Source organism: Macaca mulatta, chromosome X, assembly GCF_049350105.2.
Source record: "Macaca mulatta isolate MMU2019108-1 chromosome X, T2T-MMU8v2.0, whole genome shotgun sequence".
Taxonomy (NCBI): Eukaryota; Metazoa; Chordata; class Mammalia; order Primates; family Cercopithecidae; genus Macaca; species Macaca mulatta.
The window spans coordinates 36,184,735-36,211,275 of NC_133426.1; the positions used below are offsets into that span (position 1 = coordinate 36,184,735).

The following is a 26,541-nucleotide window of genomic DNA, read 5'->3' on the forward strand; positions in this document are numbered from 1 at the left end:
GCCACTAAAACTGTCATTTGGTTAATCACCAATTTATATGTTTAGCACTGTTCTAGGGATTAGAGATGTAGTAGTGAACAAAAGAGCCCAAATCCCTTCTATCATGTCAGATAAATGCTAGTAAAAAGAAGCAAGTCAGCTGCATAGACCTTGGAAATTAATCTAGTCTCTTGAGTAGCAAGTGGAAATTTTTATCACTCACAATACATTCACAAGTTGATTAAATAAAATTTTATTATCTTTATAAGTGGAACCCTTGGTTGCTTATTGAACTGAAAAAATCAATAGAATTATAAACATTATATAAATATATACACACCCACATGCACATATAATTTAGCATTTTTTACTTATGTATTTTTCTATATTTTTCATATGTTTATTCACCAACTGTTTTATCAATGTTTCCATGCCTGACTCCAGTGATTTCCAATTGAGCTTTCTTCTCTCTTTAATCCCATTGTCAGGACAAACTGTCATCCTTTGTAGTGGTCAGAGAAATAACCATGTTTATGATATCATTGTAAACAGAAAGTTAAGAAATGTGAGAGACAAGCAACTATCATATTCCATAATGTTCAGGGTTATTGTGTAGATAATTCATTTTTGAAGAATTCTTACCTTTTAATGTATTGTCTAAATAGTGCTCTCATTTCCTCTCACCTTCCTCCCTCAGTGTCATCATTTTTGCTACATTTACTATGCCTACATTATAAATATGTGTAACACTTATATTCTGTTACTACTATTCAACCACGTGTAATGTTACCAGGAACTTCCATTTTTACTGCATTTCACTATTAGATGGATAAATACCATAATAATTTTCTTTTTCTTTTTTTCGCTTTTGTTTTATTTTTTCCTTCAAAATTATTATTATTATTGTTATTATTATTTTATATTATACTTTAAGTACTGGGGTACATGTGCAGAATGTGCAGTTTTGTTACATAGGTACACACGTGCCATGGTGGTTTGCTGCACCCATCTACCCATCACCTACATTAGGTATTTCTCCTAACGTCATCCCTCCCCTAGGCTCCCAACCCCTGGCAAGCCCTGGTGTGTGATGTTTCCCTCCCTATGTCCATGTGTTCTCATTGTTCAACTCCCACTTATTTGTGAGAACATGCAGTGTTTGGTTTTCTGTTCATGTGATAGTTTGCTGAGAATGATGGTTTCCAGCTTCATCCATGTCCCTGCGAAGGACATGAACTCATCCTTTTTATGGCTGCATAGTATTCCATGGTATATATGTGCCACATTTTCTTTATCCAGTCCATTATTGATGGACATTTGAGTTGGTTCCAAGTCTTTGCTATTGTGAATAGTGATGCAATAAACGTATGCATGCATGTGTCTTTATAGTAGACTGATTTATAATCCTTTGAGTATATACCCAGTAATGGGAATGCTGGGTCAAATAGTATTTCTAGTTCTAGATCCCTGAGAAATTGCCACACTGTCTTCCACAATGGTTGAACTAATTTACACTCCTACCAACTGTGTAAGCATTCGTATTTCTCCACATCCTCTCCAGCATCTGTTGTTTCCTGACTTTTTAATTTAATGATTGCCATTCTAACTGGCATGAAATGGTATCTCATTGTGTTTTTGACTTTCATTTCTCTAATGACCAGTGATGATGAGCATTTTTTCATATGACTGTTGGCTGCACAAATGTCTTCTTTTGAGAAGTGTCTGTTCATATCCTTTGCCCACTTTTTGATGGGGTTGTTTTTTTCTTTTAATTTGTTTAAGTTCTTTGTAGATTCTGGATTTTAGACCTTTGTCAGATGAATAGATTGCAAGTATTTTCTCCCATTCTGTAGGTTGCCTGTTCACTCTGATGATAATCTCTTTTGCTGTGCAGGAAGTTTTTAGTTTAATTAGATCCCAGTTGTCAATTTTGGTTTTTGTTGCATTGCTTTTGATGTTTTAGACATGAAGTCTTTGCCCATGCCTATGTCCAGAATGGTATTGCCCAGGTTTTCTTCGAGGGTTTTTATGGTTTTAGGTTTTATGTTTAAGTCTTTAATCCAACTTCAGTTAATTTTTGTATAAGGTGTAAGGAGGGGGTCCAGTTTCAGTTTTCTGCATATGGCTAGCCAATTTTTCCAACAACATTTATTAAATAGGGAATCTTTTCCCCATTGCTTGTTTGTGTCAGGTTTGTCGAAGATCAGATGGTTGTAGATGTGTGATATTATTTCTGAGGCCTCTGTTCTGTTCCATTGGTCTATATATCTATTTTGGTACCAGTACCATGCTGTTTTGGTTACTGTAGCCTTATAGTATAGTTTGAAGTCAGGTAACATGATGCCTCTAGCTTTGTTCTTCTTGTCCAGGATTGTCTTGGCTATGTGGACTCTTTTTTGGTTCCATATGAAGTTTAAAGTAGTTGTTTTCAATTCTGTGAAGAAAGTCAGTGGTAGCTTGATGGGGATAGCATTGAATCTATAAATTACTTTGGGCAGTATGGCCGTTTTCATGATATTTATTCTTCCTATCCTTAAGCATGGAATGTTTTTCCATTTGTTTGTGTCCTCTCTTATTTGCTTGAGCAGTGGTTTGTAGTTCTCCTTGAAGAGGTCCTTCACATCCCTTGTAAGTTGTATTCCTAGGTATTTTATTCTCTTTGTAGCAATTGTGAATGGCAGTTCACTCATGATTTGGCTCTCTGTTTGTCTATTATTGGTGTATAGGAATGCTGGTTATTTTTGCACATTGATTTTGTATCCTGAGACTTTGCTGAAGTTGCTTATCATCTTAAGATTTTGGGCTGAGATGATGGGGTTTTCTAAGTATGCAATCATGTCATCTGCAAACAGAGACAATTTTCCTTCATCTCTTCCTATTTGAATACCTTTATTTCTTTCTCTTGCCTGATTGCCCTGGCCAGAACTTCCAATACTATGTTGACTTGGAGTGGTGAGAGAGGGCATAATAATTTTATTTTTCTAACCACTTCAAGAATTTCTATTCTCTTAGTTCTCTTTGTAACTATGTTAGTGCGATTTGTATGTGAATAGTATCTTACTAAGTATAAAATTTAGGGTTTTTATATTTCTCTGTACACTGTGCACGGTGCTCCCACTATGTTATACCTATAAAGTAGCTGTGAAAAACTAAGATAAGCCTGATAACTCCTCCACTGTAAGTGAATTGCTTTGTTTTGTTCTGCACTTTTTTATATTCTCAAAATGAGTGAGGTTTTGAAGGATTTAAAACCTATTCTAAAATATACATTTCTTTGTAAATTTGGCGTAGAAGATATTTTAGGTGCTCATTTAAATTCTGCAATATTGCTTGAAACTGAGATATGAAGATGTTTATTAAAATATTCTATTAACATAGATGCTCTTGTATTACACCTGATATTTTTGTATAATCTTAAACAGAGCATACTTAACATTTAATTATTAAGTATGGTATTTGCTATATGATTATTTTGTAGATTATTTTCATTACATTCTGAAAGTTGTCTCCTCTCTTTAGTTTTTCTAAGAATTTTATTATGAATAATATTGAATATATATATTAATTTGGCAAATTAAATTTATTTAAAAATGTGAATTAACCTTGCATCCTGGCACAAACTCAAATTTTCCATGATAATTAAATTATTTTTATATAACTTACCAGAAAGAATTTACTGTTATTTTAGTTGATTGTTTTAACTTACTTGAATGATAATTAGTCTGCAATTTTTTCTACCATTTTATTTTCTTTTAATACAGTTAATGCAAACCTTAAACAATTACCTGGAGAACATTCTTTTTTTTGGAGACATTGAAAGAGTTTCTGTGTTAGTGACATTTCTTGTTTTTTGAATTTTATAGTATTCACTGATAAGACCATCTAGATTTTTTTCTTTGTCGGATTATTTTAAATAACAAGTTAATTGTTTAATTGTTACAGAATTATTCTTATTTTCCGTTTCTCCTAGAGTGAGATTTTGTAACATATTTTCATGAAATTAATGAGCTTTATCTAAGATTTTAAAAGTATTAGCACAAAATTATTCATAAATTATTGTATCTATTCTATTATATGCAACTTCTGTAATTGATTTCTTTTTATTTTCAATATTTTTTCTTATAGCATCTTCTGTTTTAATTCAGTCTTTCTCCATAGCAGTTTTTTGCTTGATACTGGAAATATTTTACTTAATTTCCAGTTTATTGGTCACTTATATAGAAGTTCTATCAAGTATTATATGCATTACTTTATATCACATTTCATGTGGCTCATAACTATTATATGTGGCTGATCTTATAATGATTTAGAGTTCACATATCTTCATAACTCAGCTACCTTTACAAGCAAGACTATCTATGTCTGCATTAAAGAATATACCACACTGCATTTCAGAAGTGTTTCAAAACAAAATTCGAAAAGCCCTATGTTATGTTTTATGAAGATAGACATGGAAATCTGAAATTACTAGCAAATAGAATCCAGCAATATAGAAAAATAATAAAATATAATCAGGAGATGAAATCTATCTTAGGAGTACAAAGTTGTTTTTACATAAATGCCAGTCCATGTAGTACATCATATTAATGAAATAAAAATGAAGAAAAAGGAATATTTCAATGGACACAGTAACAGCAAAATTATGTATCTAGCAATAGACTTGTATGAAGAATATATAAAAAACACTTACAAGTCAGTGATAAAAAGACAACCCAATTTAAAAATGTGCAAAATAGTTGAATAGACATTTCTAAAAGGAAAATAAGTAAATGACCCAGAAGCACATTAAAAGCTGTTCAGCATAATTAGTAATTTGGGAAATGCAAAGCAAAATCACAGTAAGTTAGCATATGGCACCAACTTCTGTAACTAAAATTTTTAAAAAGTCAAATGTAAAAGCTTCTGCACGGCAATGGATATAATCAACAAAGTAAAGAGACAACCCACAGAAATGGGAGAAAAAATTTGCCAAATATCATCTGATAAGGGATTAATAACCACAATATATAAGGAGCTCAAACAACTCTGTAGGAACAAAAAATTTAATAATCTGATAAAAAAATGGGCAAAAAAATTTGAATAGATATTTCTCAAAAGAAGACATACAAATGGTAAATAGGCACATGAAAAGGTGCTCAACATCATTGATCATCAGAGAAATGCAAATCAAAACTACAGTGAGATATCATTTAACCACAGTTAGAATGGCTTGTATCCAAAAGACAGGCAATAAAAAATGCTGGTGAGGATGTGGAGAAAAGGGAGTCCTTGTACACTGTTGGGGGGAATGTAAATTAGTACAATCACTATGGAGAACAGTTTGGAGGTTCCTCAAAAAACTAAAAATTGAGCTACAGTATAATCCAGGAATCACACTGCTGGGTATATATTCAAAAGAGAGGAAACCAGTATATTGAACAGGTATCTGCACTTAACAGTTTGTTGCAGCACTGTTCACCATAGCTAAGATTTGGAAGCAACCTAAGTGTCCATCAGCAGATGAAGAGATAAAAAAAAAATGTGGTACATACACACAATGGGGTACTATTCAGCCATAAAAAAGAACGATATCCTATCATTTACAACAAAATGAATGGAACTGGAAATCATTATGTTAAGTGAAATAAGCCATGCACAGATAAACAAACATTGTATGTTCTCACTTATTTGTGGAATCTAAATATCAGAACAACTGAAGTCATGGACAGAGAGTAGAAGAATGGTTACCACGGACTGGAAAGGGTAGTGGGAGGCTGGGGGAGGTGGGGATAGTTAATGGGTACAAAAAAGAATAGTTAGAAAGAATAAGACCTACTATTTGATAGCATAGCAGGGTGACTATAGTCAATAACAACTGTACTTGTTAAAATGATGTTATCAGATTGTTTGCAACTCAATGGATAAATGCTTGAGGAGATGGATGCCCCATTCTTCATGATGTGCTTATTTCACATTGAATGCCTATATCAAAACATCTCATGTATCCCATAAATATATGCACCTACTATGTAGCCACAGAAATTAAATTTATTAGTTTAAAAAATAAAGACTATAACAAGTGTTGACAAGAATTCATAGAAATCGGAAACCTCATATGTTGCTAGAGGGATTGTAAAATGATGCAACCACTTTGCAAAACTGTTTGACAGTTTCTCAAAATGTTAAAATTAGATTAACTAATGAGAGAGGTTATGCATGCACGGGGGCAGGGAGTATATGGGAAATCTCTGCCCTTTTTGAACAATTCTGCCGTGAATGCAAAACTGCTATAAAAAAAAAAAGTCTTTTGAGAAATAGATTAGCAATATGATTCAACAAGTGTACTCATTGGTTTATACTCAAGATAATTGAAAATATATGATTACAAAAAACTTTTACATAAATGTTCACAGCAGCATTTTTCATAATAGCCTAAAATTAGAAACACAAATGTCCATAAAGAAAATGTGGTATATTCCCAAAGTGGAATGTTATTCAGCAATAAAAAGAAATGAAATATTTATACATGCTGCAACATGAATGAACCTTGAAAATGTTATGCTAAATAAAAGACAACAGAACACAAGAGGGCACATATTTTATAATTGTATTTCTATGAGATGTCCATAATAGACAACTCCATAGTGATGGAAAGTAGATTCATTTATGTCCATGGTATGAGGGAAGAGAGAAATGAGAAGTGACAGTTAATGAGTATCGAGTTTCTTTATGGGTTGATAAAAATATTTTAAAAGCAGATAGTAGTGATGATTGCACAGCTATATGACTATACTAAACAATGAATTGAACAATTGAATTGCATGAAATTTGTGTTATGTGAATTATATCTTAATATAACTTTCATAAAAATGTACTATTATAGTCATCTAACATAAAATTCATGTAACAATTATTGTATTCATAAGTAAATTGACTTATTTTTTCTAAAATTTCTGATTAAATTTTGTGTTTAACAAACACATCTCTAATTCATAATACTATAAAGACCAGTATTTTTATTACTATTTAAATATACCTGAATATCAGAAGTGATGTAATGTAAAACTGGATAAAAACATAACTTCCAAATTAAAAGTTTTAAAAATGTGCGGAGCATCACTTGGATTTTCTGTTTTCTGACAAATGACAACTACATTAGAGTGCTGGTTCTCTCTCCAAAAAAAACCACCATTGACCAACACGTCTCAGATGATGATATGAATACTTGGAGATTTTGTTAACATGCTTTTATATGTTACTAGGTGTTGGGTGAGTCCAGAAATTCTGCATTTTCAACAAGCTTCCATTTGATGTAGGTGCTGCTGATTCACTTAGCTCACTTTGGGTAGCAAATCCTTAGAGGGAGTATAGAAAAGAGAGTAGCTTATATCAGAGGAACTATCATAAAAGCAGAGAAAATCCTTGATATATCAAAGCTGTGATAAACTGTGATGAGGGCTTGGCAGCAGCCTTGAGTATAAAAGACAAGACACAGGCGTAGGATCAGAGATTAGAGAAAAGCTTTGAAGTTTTGTCTTTACTTTTTCACAACATCACCTTGGAAGAATCATTGTCATCCTATTCTTACTGAGAGCCTTGTTTGAACATCTACAGCCCATGTCTACCGGTATTCAACAAGTAATAATATCAAAGCAGATTCAAAGTTGTGATGGGTTGAACAAAAATAGGTGCCCTGGTTTCTACCCAGGGAGATAGAGAACTGGAAACTGTTTTCTCCCACCCTTATAACAACAATGAAGGTCAGACCAACAGCAAATTCTCTATTTTTCTTGAACCTTAACATAAAGCTGAGATTGTAGGGCAACAAAGGGTGAGTTGGTTTTTACTGGAAGAAATGAGATGATAGCAATGGTCTACTTGTAGATAGAGATAGACACCATTAAGAATAGTTGAGTTAGGGTGATTGGTATATTGGTAGAGGCCAAGTATACACTATTGAGAGATCATGAAGCTCCTAGTGGCCGCAGTTATAGATTCTGCATCTTCTTGCAGGTGTTTACTCCACAAACTTCACATGTTGCTCACAGAAATGACTAAAGTGAGTCTGGAGAATGTGTACTCCTTAGTACCTAGTGTAGGGGCAGGCAATTCACTCTAACTTCTGTATATCTGTCTTAGTCCATTTAGTGTTGCTATAACAGAATACTACAGATTGGGTAATTTATAAACAATAGAAGTTTATTTGGGGCATGACTCTGGAGGCTGGAAAGTCCAAGATAATTAGGTTGCATTTGATGAGAGCCTTCTTGCTGCATTATTACATTATGGTCGGCATCCCATAGCTAGAGAAGATGATAAAAAGTAAGAGCATGCAAGAAAGAGAGAAAAAGAGGGCCAAACTCCCAACGTAACTAACATACTCCTGAGATAACAGCATTACTCAGTTCATGAAGCCAGAGTTCTCATGATCTAATTACTTCCTAAAAGTCCCACCTGTATTGGTTGGTATTAACCATTGAAATGGCAATGAAATTTGAACATGAGATTCAGAGGGGACATTGAAACCACAGCAATACCTTATAGAACAGATGTGTTCATCTATGTTAATTTAAGGACAACACATACTGTCACCCAAAGGGCTCTGGTGAATACTAATTGCAGTTTCAAAAAAAAAAAAAAAAAAGGAAAGAAAGAAAGAAAAAGGAAAAAAAAGAAAATAACAAACCACCTCTTGCCCCGAGAAAGGGACTGGAATTCAACATTTCTGTCAAGTAGAAAATCCTAAACAATCTATAAAAAGCTCCTAGAAATACTATATGCATTTATCAAGGTCAGAGGATATATGATCACTATACAATTAAATTATATTTCTATATATTGGCAGTAAACAATTGGAATTTAAAATAAAAATATACCATTTAACATAGAAGAACTAGTTAAGTATCTAATATTAAGTACTTACTATGACTATGTATAACAAAATAAGTTAGAAATATATATGCTATAAACTACAAAACACTGATGAAAGCAATCGATGAGAACTCAATAGAGAAATACATAGTATGGACATGGCGTTGGAAGACTAAATGTTGTTAGGCTATCAAATTGATCTATAGATTCAATTCAATTCCAGTGAAAATACCATCACATATTCTTATAGATAGATACCAATAAGTTGGCTCTAAAATGTATATATAAAGGCATTGCCATTAAAGTAGCCAAAACAATTTTGAAAAGGTGGAAGAAATTTTGAAACTACCATAATTAAGACTGGGTGGTATTGACAAAAGAATAGATGCATAGATCAAAAGAATAGAATTGAGAAACAAGGAATATATCTACACAAATATAATCAACTGGGTGTTTTTGCTTACAAAAGTGCAAAAGCAATTAAATCAAGTAAGGCTAGTGTTTTCAATAGATAGTACTTGAATAATTGGAGGTGCATATGTAAAAAAATTAGCATTGACTTGTACCTCACACTTTGTACTAAAATTATCTCAAAGTAGATCATAGATCTAAATATAAACCCACACAACTTTTATATACATGCGTATATATACACATATATACATGTATATACATATCTATATGTTCAAATGAATCTCATGTTCAAATTTCATTGCCATTTCAATGGTTAATACCAACCAATACAGGTGGGACTTTTAGGAAGTAATTAGATCATGAGAACTCTGGCTTCATGAACTGAGTAATGCTGTTATCTCAGGAGTATGTTAGTTACGTTGGGAGTTTGGCCCTCTTTTTCTCTCTTTCTTGCATGCTCTTACTTTTTATCATCTTCTCTAGCTATGGGATGCCGACCATATGTATTGGACTTTACCATATTAAAATTTCTGCTTTGTGAAAGACACTATTAAGGAATGAAAAGACAAGCTACAGACTGGGGGAAAATATTTTTGAATATTATATTCCACAAATTTATTGCATGCAGAATACATAAAGAACTCTCCAAACTCAACAACAAGAAAATAAACAACCAAATTTGAAAAGTAGTCAAAATTTCTGAAAAGATACATCACCGAAAAAGATAGATAGAAAAAAGGCATATATAAGTTGCTCATTACCATTACTATATAATCCAGAAATCTCTTTTCCAGCTATTTCACCAAAATACATTAGAATTACCAAACATTGTATGTTCTCACTCATAAGTGGGAGCTAAGCTATGAGGATGCAAAGGCATAAGAATGATACAATGGACTTTGGGGACTCCTGGGAAAAGGGTGAGAAGGGAGTGAGAGATAAAAGGCTACAAATTGGGTTCGGTGAATACTACTTGGGTTCTGGGTGCAACAAAATCTCACAAGTCACCACTAAAGAACTTCCTCATGTAATCAAATACCACCAACTCCCCCCAAAACCTATGGAAATAAAAAAAAATTTTTTTAAAGAATTGCTGATCACAGTAAGCCCTACATGAGATAGTTCATAGTGGATTTTCATAATTGCCTCTAAACTGAAGACAAACCAAATGCCCTTCAATTGATGAATGGATACCTCATCTCTGTGACATCCATGAAATACAGCACTATTCAACAATGAAAACAGCAACAACTATTGATTCACACAACGGGTGCATCTTAAATGAATTTCACTAAGTAAAAGAAGCCAAAACAACAAGACCCCCACAAGACTACATATTGATATTGTGTGATTCAAGTTTTATGGCATTTTGGTAAAGGTGAAGATATTGAGATTAAAAACACATCAGTGTTTGCCAGGTGCTAACAGATGAGGGTAGGGATTGGCTACAACAGTGCAGCCCCTTGGAATTTGGGGGGTGATCACACTTTTCTATATGGAAATGTGATGGCAGGTACATGAAAATGTATTCCTCAAGTTCCTATAAGTGTGTACCACAAAGAGTGAATGCTAGTGTAAGTAATTTTATAAAATCAACCAAGATATGTAAGTAAGGACAAAATGCAGGCTGTGACAAATGAATATAGCTGGGTTACAAATGTTGGACAACCTCACTGATGGTAATGAAAAAGAAATGAGCTTATTTAATTGTAAAGAAATATGACTGTATAGTCTAAGACTAAAGTAAAGAACTATACAAACACACCTTCCTCTAGTTTTTCACAGGGGTATGGCTTTGCAATTCTGAAAGCACTGTATATACATCCTAGGGTTTAACCAATACATAAAAATATTTTAGATAATGAGATTGAGATTTTTCACTATTGACAAAATAAGGTGGGGCGGGTATCATAATGAATTCTGTGGTCCTGAGTTGTGATTGTTGGAGTTGGAAATAACAGGATAACAATTAGTTGTTGCTGTATTGTTATGTATTCATTGACTTCTGATTGGGGGATTTTTTTTTTAATTCGTTGTTTTCCTGTTATGGATTTGATTTTCCTGCAACAAGATGTTAAGCTCCTTCAAGGCAATTTCTGTCCCTCCTCTAATGTCTGTACAAGACAAGGATGTGCTATCTGGTGGATACAGTCTATCTACTGCTAACTGACTATCAGTGTAAAAGGCTAGTAAATTACCTTTATCTGATCAAAAGTTATCATTGCTTCCAGTCCATAGAAAAATAAATATTAACTACAAAAGTGAAATATTTGGCTTTTATTGATAGCAAATATACATTCAGAGAAGCACATTTTACTTAGCTAAGAGAGTATATCTTATATTCTCACTACACACATATACACAAAATAGTGACTATGTGAAGTGATGAAGATGTTAATTAGCTTGATTTTGGGAATCACTGCACAAGGTATACTTATATCAGAACATAATTTATGTTCTAAATACATATACTCTTTATTTGTCAATTATACATCAAAGTTGGACAAAAAAGAGAAGCATATGTATGTTATCATTATTCAGCTAACTGGCAATGTGTATTTAAAATCATTAATTTGATTACATTGAATCTTATATCAAAAATGTTATTTATAAGTTTCTATCAGGAAATAATACTTTGAAAAATACAGAGGTTGTTTGCTATGCATTAGTTGAAAATCCTTAGTGATCTGTGTTTGCTAGACTGATTTTGTGATGATATGCTATAGAAATCCTATAGAAATGTTCAATGCTTCTCAGATGAAAAAGTACTGGAAATTGTCTGTGAAGTGTCCAGGACATCTGTGATTCAAGAGAAAATTAAGTCTTCCAATTCCAGGTGTAAGGCAATCCCGGTTTTGAAGCTAATATACATGTCATGGGTGTATCATGTCATGGTTTTTCTTCTTCACAGAAAACGGGAGTAGAGAGATTTGAGGGAATTTATAAAGATCACCATTTGCCCCTTGTTTTCAGATAAGAAATTGTCTCACACCATAAAGAATCTAGGCTATTTGGAAACTTATTGAAAAAGAAAATGTCACATTCAACATAGCAATTATTTCCACTGTTTAAATTAGCTTCCACCCAATATAGGTCAATATTTCAGATATTCACTTAAAATTCAAATACTTCCTCTTTTTGTTCCAGACTCAGCATAGTAATCATGTCTGTAATTGAGAATTCCTTTTACTGCTCCTCCATCCTGTATTGCCTTTTATAGGTCAATTTTGGTTTCTTTAAGCCATAAATCTTGAATTCCTTTCACATACTTTTCTGCCATGTGGATGAATTTCTGCAAGAAATAAAGAAACTGGCACTAGCACTCTTAAGTTACAAGTAACTCCATGCCTTTTCAGTTTCCTTACCCATGTTGATGATCATTGATTAAACATTTGAACCTCAAGGTACTCAACAGAATGGGTAATTTTGAAACACTGAATTTCTATTCCATTACCACATTGTAGTGTATTTTTCAAAGCAGCTCATGTAGAAATAAAGAAGACAGCTTGCAATTGCTTATAAAGCCTTACAGATAACTCTCATAGTATTAATCTTAAAATTTGTTTTTATTTCCAATATAATATACTTTTTGTTTTCCAGGCAGAAGCAAAATTTTCTTTTACTATTGCTCAAATTTCCATAGGTATCTTTTAATAAAGTAAAACTATTGTTGTATTTACTCTCCCTCTTTTTTGAAACAGATGTTATCCCTTCTGAGAGATGGATAGTAAATTTTGACAAAGATCTTTCAGATGGTCTTGTTTTTGCAACACAATTGGGAGCCTATTGCCCATTCTTGGTAAGAGTCATTGTTATGCATAATGATCTTCTATTATTTGAAAAAACTTAGTGATTAAAATTTGAAGTATATTTTCTGTAAACAGAAACTTTCAAATGTCTTACAAGTCAAACACCTGAATCTGAATGGCTAGCACTACCTTTTTGTTTATTCTTGCATTTTGATTGCAATAATTTATTACTGATAAATATTAATATTTAAATGATTCTTTGCCTAACTATAGAGAACATTTAAAAACAGAATTTTTTATTCCATTACCAAAAGGTTTGAGTTTTTTTTTTTTTTTTACAGATTGAGTCTCATTTTACAAATATGTACACACGACCAAAAAGTCCTGAAGAGTATCTGCACAATTGCCTGATTATTGTAAATACTCTTTATGAAATTGACTTTGACATGGAAATACAGGTGGGTGCCTTTATATTAAACATTCTGCAAACATTTTATAAATTTCTTTTGATAGCTTACTCATTTGTAGTATTGCTTGTTCATCTTTTTAAAATTTAAATTGAAACAGGCTTTTGATGAGACATTGCTAAAATGTGGAATTTGAAATATGACTCCACAGAAATTGACTGGATATTTTAAAATTTGTATAATTATATACATCCAGCTGTGCATAATAGGAAAGTTCTTACAGTCCAAGTGCCTGAAACCCCAAAAATAAACATCGAGTGAATTATAATCATTATTCAAAATCTAAGAATGAACTAAAAGAGCTTTTTTATTTAAATATAGATGTCATATTTTTATCTTCTAATTTAGTAGCAAAAATAAATTTTCACTTTAGTTTTAAAATAAATGTTTGTGTAGAGGTCATAATGGCAATATACATTTTAATTGTATGTTGACCTCCAAGTTGTAATTCTATTTGGCTTTTCACATCAAGACCTCAGTAGCAATATTCAAAAATATATTGTATGCTTACTATTTCATGAGCCTTTTGTTTGTTACTTAGGGGCCATAAAATGATAAAATAAATGATTCCTGACTTTGAATATATAAATTCATTAAATTATCAAGATATTTGTCTGTTAAAAGATAATGTTCTATTTATTTATTATTAATGGTGTATGAAAAAATGAAGTATAGAATTCAGATGAAGGAAGAGATCAATGTGATGCAGAGTGATACATCAAAGACAGTGTGGAAGAGACAGAATTTAATTGGGATCTGGAAGGGTGAATTGGATTTGCATTAGTAGTGGTAAGAGAGGAAGTTGTTTGCTCAGAGGAAGTAGCATGAACAGAATGTAGAGTGTGAAAAAGTGGCATATGTTAAGGAAATTGTGTGACTAGGTTTCCCCAGTTGAAGTTTGGTATTGGAAACAGACACAGGCATATACTGGGATATTGAATACCAGCATAAAAAATCAGGAATTTATCCTGTGGGAATTATGGGGGATAAAAGGCCTTTTCTCTTACAACAATGGTCAGTATGGACTGAGAGAAGAGGAACTGATGACAGGGAACACAGACCAATCGCAATGCAATTTCAACTGGTCAAGGAGTACAGTAATTACTTTCTCTACTCATATCATTTTAATTAGGATTAAAACATAATAAGCTGATGTAGGAAAAATCATGAGGTTTGCTAGAGTTGGTGACCAGCCACAAAAGAAGGGCATTGGAGAAAGACTATTATAACTAACTCTGAGTTTTTCATTCTGTGATCCAGAAAGATTGATGATACTAGTGCCCAAAATGATATCTTATACCACTGGAGAAAAGAGTTTTATAATTACTCACTTTTTTCTTTGTATTAAAGTCACTTGCATGTTAATGTCACTTTGTACCATTCCTGACATTTGTATTCTTTTTATTTCATTTTCTTTTCATTTATTTTTATTTTTTGGTACAATGGTAAAGGGAAACTGCAATCAATAATTTTAGTCAGAGAGTTCTGTTATAATAGTAGAGTTTTAAGGACAAACTCTAATAAAAGACTTTGGTTTTGAAGAATAAAAATATTACAATTCCCATAAATTCAACAAATTATTTAACCTCCCTCATGAAAGACACAGGATACATCCTTCAGGGGTACAGATGTGACAAAACTACACTCATGCCTTCAAAGATGTTGCAGACTAATAATCACAAGTTACATGAAACAAGGCTGATGCAAAGTGACAGTGAATGTCACAATAGACATAGAAATAATATGCTGTGAGACTCAAAGGGGGTGAGAAGTCACTCTAAAAAGGATACCAGGAAAATTTGCACAGAACACTTAGTGTTTAAGCTGACCCTTGAGAGTTTGGTAGGAGTTCACAAGAAATTTAAAATACCTTTGTTTAGAAAAACCACACATTGTGACTGTGTCCTTTGCTTTTTCATTTCCTCACATGTGTTGGCTCAATATATTTATTTTATTGTATAGTCAAAAAATAATTTAAAAATAAGTATCTACTAGATAAAAATGCGGAAAAGTTGTCCAAGATTTGATGAATGAAGTAATTGAAAGTCGGCTTAGCAGATAATGACCAAACTTTTATCAGCTGATTCCAATGCCCTAACTCTTTATTAGCCCAGATTTACCAACCACACTAAATGGAAGATTTAAAACCATCACCCTCTAATGAACTTATACGTAATGAATTAATGCTGGTGCTTGTAATGGTCCACCCTTGAATCCTGTAAAATTCAGCAGCGGACTTAATTATTAATGCTTAAGTTTCTTCTTTATTATGTTCTTAATTGCAGCCTGAAAATTAGCTTCATAAGTTGCTGGGGTAATGTTATGTCTTTTTGGAGAATCCTGCCAGTAGGAATATACAGTTATTAAATAATCTCCTTTTCATGACATGATTTTTATTTAAAGCAAAAATCCTATGGAATTATTTGACTACAGCATAGAATGCATGTTTTGTTCCCTCATGCAAAGATAGATAACAAAATAAATATAATAAGCATTTATGGAGCTTTACTACACATAATTTAATGAGTAGTGATTGGAACTGAGGGTGAATAGATAATCTAATTTTCTTCTTAAATTTTTTTGATTCTTTTTTTTTTTTTATCACTTGTGAGGGTTCTCTAGAGACACAGAAACAATAGGATATATGAGAGGGAATTTATTAGGGGGAATTGGCTCACATGAACACAGAGTCAGAGAATTCTCGTGATAGGCTGCCTGCAAGCTGTAACACAGAAGAGCTGGTGGCATCGCTCAGTCCAGAAGCCTCAGAATCAGGGGAGCCAATGGTGCAGCCCCTAGTCCAAATCTAAAAGCCAGAGAGCCTCCAGAGAGCACTGGTGCAAGTTTTAGAGTCTAAAAACTGAAGAACCTAGTCTGATGTCCAAGGACTGGAGGAGACAAGGTGTCTCACTCTGGAAGGGAGAGAAAGCAGAGAGTCCTCCTTCTTCTTACCTGTTTGTCCAGCCCCAGCTGATTGGATGATGTCTGCCCACATTGAGGGCAGATGTTTCTCTCTCAGTCCACTGACTCAGCTTCAACCTCCTCTGAAAACACTCTCACAGATACCAGATACAATGCTTCACCAGCCATTTAAGTATCCCTCAATCCAGTCAAATTGACACCTAAAATTAACCTTCACAATCACAGGGAAAATTTCAGCTTTAAATAACAAAATTCTTGAGTAAAAGTGGTTTAAAATAAGGCAATTTAATATTTTATAAAAAGATAGTTGGGTGATCAAAGGTTATAAGGATAATTGTTCAGTTTTTTAACAAAGTTATCAGAGATTCAGTTTTGCTCAGCCATTCTTGACCTGCTAGCTTTGTTTTAGGACTCTACACAAATAACTCCCAAATTTCTGCAGAAGTCTCACATAACACCTTCCTACAGTTCTGTTTGAGGGCTGGCTGAGTGGCATCTTTTCTTGCACTTCTCTTTTTCCAGAAGGTAAACCTTTCCCAGTGCCCCCACAGCATATTCCCTATTGCATATCATTGGCCAGAATTGAATCCTATTCTTGTGGCTAACCAGTGGTTGATTAAAAATTTTAAAAAAAGAATATTCACAAAAAATGAGGTTCTTACTAAAGAAGAAAGAAGAAAATGGTTGTTGGGAGGGCAATCAACAGCTGTCTTTGTAGGATTTTAGTATATCATAGTGTACTGCTAATTATATTTGGTGTCTTGTTTGAAAGTTAGTGATACCTTAAAGTTATGGCACATTACATCCAGCATAAAACTCAAGATCTTATCACCCCTTCTGGTTACTGATGATGAAACTGAGGCCCAGGAAATTCAATTGACTTAATCAAGAGCCTGGCTCTGTGTCATAGCAGGACCTGAATTAATTTACCAGATTTCTTGATTTTTTTGTTATGATTTTTATGATTTTTTTTGTTTGTTTACATTCCTGCATATTGTTAATCTAGTAGGAAAACATTGTCATCAAAGGGAAAAAAAGTACCAATACAATTGACGTTATTTTTGGTTAGATACATATAGCGAAAATAATGATTATGTCCTTAAAAGTACTTTCACATGAAATTTTTGTTTTAAATAAACCTAACTTATTTTAATATTTTGGCTTTCTAGCCTAAGGTTAACGAAAGTCTAATTGCTTTAGGTCATTTTTGTTTAAATGTATAAGGAAAGGTAAGAATGCTCTTTTATTTGGTTTTTCAGTATAATGTCTTGTTAAATATAGTTTCCCATTAAAAACATATTTTTAAATTGCCAAATTGCTGGATTTTTCAAAGTTTAGCTTTTAAAATAATTTTTATATTGCTATTTATACCATTTTATAGGGTACACACTAAAACATGGTTCAAAAGACTTTGGTTCATCCTAGACTTGAGCCCAGAGTGTTCTGCCATTAATACTACTCTTTTCCCCAGTAAACATACCTCCCGTCACCCTAGATAGCCCTCTTCGGATCATACCCTACAGGCTGATTCCAAACACAGGGTCCAGCAGAGCTACACATTCTTCACTTAAAAATGTACCTTCTTAGGCTTCAAAAATGGATGTGACAATTAAACTCTGCATATTTTAATTTTGTTCTTAAATCATTTTTCTACATCTATTTACTAATGTCGTCTTTATTAAAGAATGTGAGACCACAAAATACTGATGAAAAACTTTATGGTCCTGGTATATTTCCAAGTTTTCCTCACATTATACTCACAGTTAGCTTTCTACCCTGCTAAAGCAGTCCAGCTTTCTTTCTGTCAGTCTTCTGCCCAGGCACCTTCGTTGGTAAGCCTTACTTCTAATTAACAAAACAAGAAAGAACAAACCCTTCTATTTTCCCAAGAAGAATAAGAGAGCATGAGGAAATGTGGACTAGCAGATCACCAGTGGGGCTATCATTATTCTCTAAAAACTGCTGCCAAATTTCAGAATCAAGTGCGTTAGTTCCACATAGCACGCTGGGTCTCCTTGGCTTTCACACTATTTGTATTTCTAGGCCAGGCTCAGATCCTGTTCAGTTGCTAACTTGAGTATGTGCCATTAAGTCATAGCAGACCTTCATTTCCATTTTGTGGAAGTATGGAGAGCTCCTTGTATATTGACACTGACAGAGTTGTTTGTCTATTAATGGTGTTTTTTATGTCTTCGAATCCCTCACACCAACCCCAATACTTTTGTGCTGTGAATAACTTTTCCCCACTGCTTCTATCTTCTTCTGTTCCTGACTCTACTTTTTGGCTTCAGCTTACGCTCTGGCTATATTTATTGTCCTGATATCATAGAGCTGTAATTTTGGATTTTATCTCAAATATACTCTAGTAATCATTACTAATGTATTTTGTTTATCAGAGTAATTACATCCTCTGCCTTATTATTTATCTGTTCTGGGAAAAGTACTTCTTCAACTGCCTCCTACCTGATCTGCCTAATTGTTGCTCTTACGTTATTTCTTGTTCAGAAATCAAGTCCCTCACCTTGCCATCTAAGACCTTCACAATGTAGTCTGGCACTCCTTAGTCTTTTTTCTCGCTAATTGTCCCTTTTCTTACGCATGACCCAAATGGAACTTCTTATACTGAACAAACACTAGGCTTCTCTATCTCCTCATCCTATAGTAATTGCTTTTCTGAAAAACTACACCCTTTTCCTCACATCAAACACAGCATATTTGAAGTCCAAGCATTCTATAAAGCCCATTTAATGTGCCATTGGTTCTATGGGCCTTTGCTTGAAAATCTCTTGCCATCTTTAACTTCAGGAGTAATAGTCACATTAGTCATAATTTCTAGAGTATAGTGTTCTTCTGAGTTCCGGCTAGCTTTTACAGAATCTGAGGGTACAAGATCAGTGATCTGCTTAGGACACATTTATTTTTTAACACTTAGGTCAAGCTCTTCTGATTCAGAGCAGTATTATTGCTGTATCTATATTTCAGTGTCATTGCCAATCACAAATATTTTAAATGTTTAAAAGTAATTCAATAATTGATTTACTATGCTTTTCTTCTTTTTATATTTTTATCTATTTATCTTGTTTGATGATTAATATTAGGTGTCAACTTGACTGGATTGAAGGATGCCAAGATGGCTGACAAAGTTTTGTTTCTAGGTGTGTCTGTGAGGGTGTTTCCAAAGGAGATAGTTGCAGGAGTCAGTGGACTGAGAAAGGAAGATATGCCCTCAATGTGGGTTGGTACCATCTGACTGGCTGTGGCAGTGGCCAGAACAAAGAGGCAGAAGAAGGGGGATATTCAGTTTGCTTGGTTTTTTTGTTTGTTTGTTCTTTTTAATTTTTGTCATGATTTCTTTCTCCCTTTGGGAGCAGGATGCATTTTTTTCTCCTTCTGCCCTTGGACATCTGATTCCAGGTTTTTCAGCCTTTGGACTCTAGGACTTACACCAGCAGCCTCCTTTGGGCTTTCAGCCTTCGGCCTCAGAATGGGGCCTGCACTGTAGCTTCCCTGGTTTGGGGGATTTGGGACTTGGCCTGAGCCATGCTTCTGGCTTCCCTGGGAGCCCCTGTTGGCTTCCGTCATTCTGCAGTTTGTAGCCAGCCTATTGTGGGACTTTGTGATTGTTCAGCCAATTCTTCCTAATAAATTCCCATTCATATATATGTGTGTGTGTGTGTGTGTGTGTACGCACACGCGCGCACGCACATAGATACAGATATATATCCTATTGGTTTTCTACCTATGTAGAAAACTCTAACTAATGCATCCTCTAATTTCAATTTATCTTCTTTGAAACTAGGCCACAGACATCTGTGACCCAAATCCAATCCTGATGCTCATGCTTTGTGTCTACATGTATGAAAGACTCCCTACATATCTCCCTAAGAAGGTGGTGCCCTTTGATTGTACTCTACATGACACGGCACTGAATAAGGTAAGGATAAATTTGGGGTCAAAATGCACAAGGAGTTACACAATTAAGAGAGGTTTTAGATATTTCTTTCCCAGCCCAAAATTAACAGCAAGTATCTATATGACATAATTTTATTAAAAGTAAATAAACCTTATCAAATGTTGCTTCTTCTAAGCCAAAGGTCTAGATGAGCGAAAGGTGCAATTTTTACTTGAGTAATCACCACTTGCAATGAAATGAAGACTCTTTTCTTACTCATTTTCATTTGATTTAAAATAATATTATTCTGTATACAAGTTAATATACTGCTTTGATAAGATTCATGTTTATTCCTTTTTTCAGGCTGTTTTATGTGTGTCTCTCTTAATATATGATTGGGAAGGAGGATAATTTTATATATATATATATATATTTTTTTTTTTTTTTTTTTTTTTGAGACGGAGTCTCGCTCTGTCGCCCAGGCTGGAGTGCAGTGGCCGGATCTCAGCTCACTGCAAGCTCCGCCTCCCGGGTTCGGGCCATTCTCCTGTCTCAGCCTCCTGAGTAGCTGGGACTACAGGCGCCCGCCACCTCACCCGGCTAGTGTTTTGTTTTTTTTTTTTTTTTTAGTAGAGACGGGGTTTCACCGTGTTAACCAGGATGGTTTCGATCTCCTGACCTAGTGATCCGCCCATCTCGGCCTCCCAAAGTGCTGGGATTACAGGCTTGAGCCACCGCGCCCGGCCGATAATTTTATATTTTTGATGCAAAACTTATCCATATGTGGTCTTCAAAAGATATGCCACAGTGATCTTTGTTCTGTAATTGTAACTTCTTTGAGAAAATAACTGTAACCTCCATGATGGTGTGAGCATCAGTTAATAAGGATTTCATTAAAAACTGAAAAAATAAAACACAAAACCCAGGTTCTTGTCTCAAAATGTAGAGGGCTGAATTTAGTGAAAAGAAAGCCTCCTCTTCTAGGTTTGTGTTAGTAAATACTGAGGTTCAATCTCTTTTATTTACTTTATTTCTTTCCTTTTTTGTCAAAAAAAGACATAAAACTCCATAGAATTCAGTATTTACTATGATAATTTGCTAATTGCAGTGACATTCAAGGGCTTTGGATAAATAACTAGCCTTGAGCTATAATTATATTGAATTTTTGACTTCAAAATAACATTTCAGAAGAGTTAAAAGTTTTTTGCTTAGGCCTGCAGGAGACAAGAGTGTAAATTTGATTAAGTATAATTTATTACTGTTAACTATTATTACCAATTCTCTAATTCTGTCTACATGATTGTATTCCTTCATATCATTTAATTGTTATTGACATTTTTAAGTAGTTAATATTAATGCTGGCTAATGTTTAAAAATAAATTTAAATTATGATGTTAAAAATCAAATTAAATCATGTTTAAATAGAACATGATTTATTTTCTCATTTTATTCTTTTGCTAGAAATAATGCTTATACCTAAGTTTATAGATAAAATTGTACAAATAATACCTTTCATTTTTCACAATGTAAGAAAAGTTTTTGAAAGAAGAAATAAAAAATATGTATATGGAAGATAAAATAAATTACAACAAGCTTTGATTTTAACTTTTATTTAAGAAAGTTAGTGATTTGGAAATTGCTGACAATCTTTTACATATTTTGGTCCGTGAATCAACATGATGAATAGCAGTGCGTAAGTCATAGAAAGTCGTTCTTACCACCAGCCCTATCAATGTTACAGAATATAGAAAAAGCTCCAGAAATGGCCACTAGAATTGAGAAAGTATTTCTTTTTTTCTCTCTTTTTTTTTTTTTCGAGACAGAGTTTCATTCTTGTTGCCCAGGCTGGAGTGCAGTGGCACGATCTCGGCTCACTGCAAGCACTCCACCTTCCCAGGTTCAAGCGATTCTCCTGCCTCAGCCTCCTGAGTAGCTGGGATTACAGGTGCCTGCCACCATGCCCAGCTAATTTTTGTGTATTTTTAGTAGAGACGGAGTTTCATCATGTTGGCCAGGCTGGTCTTGAACTCCTGACCTCAGGTGATCCACCCTCCTCAGCCTTCCAAAGTGTGAAAAAGTATTTCTATAGCTATGGGCAAATAATAGAAACATAGAATACTAGAACAAGTACAAAAAATTAGTGGTTAGTGAAAAAATATAGGGTGCAGTGTTTTTCTGAGACATTCAAAAGCTGTTGAATTTTGTTTTCCTTTTTGAAACGAAATTTACACAGAAGCACAATAAAGAATGTCTGTCATTGCAAAAAAGGAATTGAGACTTTAAAACTTTCCTTTATTTCTTTAAACAGCTAGCTCTTCTTCCTATCTACTCCTCATTACCCCTACGTGAAATCCTGGAGTTGAATGGTATGACTGTGTGACCACAGATGTGTCCAATACTGTTGTGTCATATGTATGATATGTATGACATAGTGAGAATGAATGGCTTCCTTATGATCTAAATGGTTCACAACAAATCTACTACAATTTTCAACTTTTCCTTCCAAAACAAGAGGAATTAGCTCTCTGGGACTTAAAATCACTTGGTCTGTTAATGAATATTTGAAATACATACATTCATATGTATGTATGTACATACAAAAAGATTACCACACTATAGTGGGGGCCTTGCCCCCATTATTGATGTCTTTAAGTATTTGAGAACATGAGGCCTCCAAATCCTTAGAGAAACTAAAGTTGAAAATGCTTTAGCAACAAAACACTTGTTCTGTTGGTTACCAAAGTTCCCATTGAACTAGGAAAGTAATTATTCTTTCACCAGATTTTCACCATATTCCTTATGACTCACTATAACCATACCTACTGCTACTTTTTCACTCTTTGAATATCTGTGACTATAGGTCCTGAACTTCATAATTTGCAGTGACCTTTTATTCACTCTAATTTGACCAATTATCCTTTTCCCCATCTTCACCATGCTCTGGGTCAGAACTTTTGGTGATACCTTCGCATCTTGTTAAAGAAAAAAAAATATTCATGACACTTGTTAAAATGGTAAGGCAGACTTTATTCAGGACTATTATGATAGGTATAGGGACCACTGCAAAGCAGTTTTGCAGTAGAGGAGAGAGATTGAGCTCAACTCGAGATAAAACAAGGAAGAGTAGGAATTTATAGCCAAAGAGCAGGATGGAGATCCGTGGGTGGGAAATGACTAAGACGAAAGGTAAGCGGGGATATGGGAAAGGGGGGATTCTGGCTAAACCAATGTAAGATTTTTGCTAAAGGAAGGCCGGGGTGATCGTACATTACCTGAGCGATGACAGGAGATGAGGCATTTGGTTAGATACCAAGGGTGATTAGATACTGAAGGTGTGGAATTCTGGCTAAACTGATTTAGCAGGATTCTTGCTAAAATTGGGCACTTGAGGACATGCCCAAAGGAGGGGCCTAGTTAAAAAAGAGCTCAGACAAGCCTTACTGGAGTGTGGTTGAGAAGAAAATCTTTGTCAGTGTTCCTAAAGATTGTTTTTTGAATCTCCATTATATTTTATATAAACACTTTGTGTACTCACATTTTTCAAGAAGTACTCTTTTGTAATAAAACAACTCATTTTCTAATGCTCCCCACGTCTCTGGATCAGGAGGAAAGAGACAGCCAACCCTTCATTGAACTACCACATCTAGACTAGGCCACCATTATATTCAGCCTGAAACTGTTTTTAAATCTATACTCCTTATAATACTTTCTACACTGAGCAGCCAGAGTATCCTTTTTGTAAATTGGATATATAAGCTCCCTTTTAAAAATTCCCCGATGGTTTTCCTTTGCAATAAAAATAAAATCTAAGCTGAAAATTTTGATCTTCAAATCACTGGTGATAAGATGCTTTTGCATTTGTAATTCCCTTTGTTGAAAGCTCCTTCTCTTTGCCCACTTCAGCTAAACTGTATAAATGTGTGTGTGTGTGTGTGTGTGTGTGTGTGTGTGTATGTGTGTGTGTAGTTGTTATTTTAAAATACAAATTCTGGCTTTCTCCAGTTGGTGTACATTATGAATAAGTATATTTATGACTAAAATGTATTGCTATCTTTGATAAAAATAAGAAATGATATAGTTGCATAGTTTTTAATTTTATAATCTTACTTATATCCTCTTCTACTTCTACATAGATTCTACTGAAAAATTCCAGCTCGCAAAACTTAGTGTATAATGCTAGAATTGTTGGAAGAGATGCTGCTGACTTCTCCCTCTCCCAAAAAGGGAATATTGTGACAATTTCTCCAAGGTAAGTATTCTTTTTTTAAATTTTACATTATCAGACATATCAACCCCAAAGATTTAATAAGTGTTATAATTATAAAATGTGACTTTGATTTTACTATTGATAGATATTTAATGAAATGATTGTCACCCAGAGTCAGACAAATATTCATATGTTTCTACAGTTCCTCACCAAAGTTGTTGAAACAATTCTAACAACATAAAACAGCTGTTTTATGTATTCATTTAATTTTAATTTGTTTTTTATGTATGTGGGTCATAGAAATAAGACTGTAAGTTGGTTTTGTTTATTTGAAAAATGTGGATAAGACTATTTACCCACAGTGCTGTCAGTAATAAATGTGATTATGTAGGCAAAACACCTTGTACCATAATGGAACTTATAGGAAGCAATTAATAAGGACGACTGCCTCGAGTTGGAGTACTGGTGACTCAAAAATTAAAATATGTCAACACTACTCACAAATGCTTACAATCTATCACAATGCCAAGCAAGCAAATACATAATGAAGAAATAATTAAATCATTATTTTATTTATTATGTGCGTATAGAACTAGATGAAAACTGAAAAAAGAAACGCCTGCCCATGCTTGAGGAAACCAAGGAAAGTTTCCCAGAAGAAGCAATGCTTAATTCTGAATACATATAAAAAACAACTACTCACTTATCTAAATGCATTTTATTGTATAGGCTTGAAATACAATTATTTTAGGTAGCTGTTATTTTAGGTGGCTCTGTTTAGCTAGGCTAAATAATTTCATAGGATTTGGTTTTTACAAATATGACTCAGAAAATATTTTGTTTTCCTAAACAAAAAAAAATGAGTAATTTTATCATTATAAGATATTATAAAATTATATATTTATGTGTGCCACATTCTTTGTTAGATACTGTATAGATCACAGTTAATAATGTCTTTTTCTGCCAGCTATGGATTTAAATTATCAGACATATTATTTATATAGAAAATGTTAAACAGCTACACCAGCATATAAACAAACATATTTATTTCTGCATCTAACTTTATGACTAAATTTAGCTATAACCATAGAGTGATTGTCATAAAAGTGAAAGTATAAATTTAGAAAACCAGTCTTTTTTTCCTCATTATTTTCATTGAGCCATATGTGCACTGACATTGATGTGTTATATATTTATTCTCCATCTATTCCAAAGGCTAAATTGAAGTAGCTTACAATGTATATGTAATATCAAGGAGGTTTTTTAAAAAAATATCAGGGAAAGGCAATTGGAGCAAAAAGAAAATTAAAGGTAAAATAATTAAAATGAAGCCTATAGTTATGATAGAAATGCCTGTAGACTTAGGAAACTTACTTGAAATAGACTACACATTTGATTCTGAAGTTTCTAACAAATTCAGAAAAGAATGCTGGTCATTTACATGCTTCAATATAACTACAAAATTTAAAAAATAATTACCTATACTTGAGAGAACATTGTTCATGGAACCAGCTATTTATCTCATAAAAGAATACTCTATTTTGAAATGTATTTCATAAGACTTAAGTATAGGTTCATAAAATCCTTCATTAAATGCATGTTCTTTAGATGATGGTCATTCTTGAATGCTTCTCTTTTCATCAGCTTCCATGGAGATCCAATCCATTACCAGATCCTATTGATTTTACCAATTGTGTCATAAACCTTCTATCTTTTCCCTTCTTCACCTAGTCCACCCCGATTTAATGTAACATCATCTTTATACTAGTCTGCCACCATAGACTCCTAAAAATCTTGTCTGAAATCTAACCCCTGTATTAGAATGACAGCTAATTTTTAACAGAAATTTAAACCTTTAACAGAAATTTTAAAAGGTGCTTAAAATATTTCAACAGCTTCCCATCTCAACATTTGGATATAGATTGAATATGCTTAACATGGTCCAAAGTACACTTTCACTTTTGTGACAGTCACTATGATTTCACAGCTTGCTGTTGGCTGTATCTTGCATCATCACCCCTATTGCTTGCTAAGATTTAGCATTACTGGCCTTTGATTAGT

At 33.6% G+C, this 26,541-nt stretch overlaps 1 protein-coding gene across 1 annotated transcript in view; it reads left to right on the forward strand.

The window, feature by feature from the left end:
• Positions 1-26,541, forward strand: part of CFAP47 (cilia and flagella associated protein 47) — a 427,534-nt gene that overhangs the window by 178,006 nt on the left and 222,987 nt on the right. Inside the window, exons 34-37 of the mRNA XM_015127166.3 lie at positions 12,945-13,042; positions 13,334-13,450; positions 20,181-20,315; positions 24,407-24,522. Of these exons, the coding sequence (XP_014982652.3) occupies positions 12,945-13,042; positions 13,334-13,450; positions 20,181-20,315; positions 24,407-24,522 (466 nt within the window). The remainder of the gene's footprint in view (positions 1-12,944; positions 13,043-13,333; positions 13,451-20,180; positions 20,316-24,406; positions 24,523-26,541) is intronic.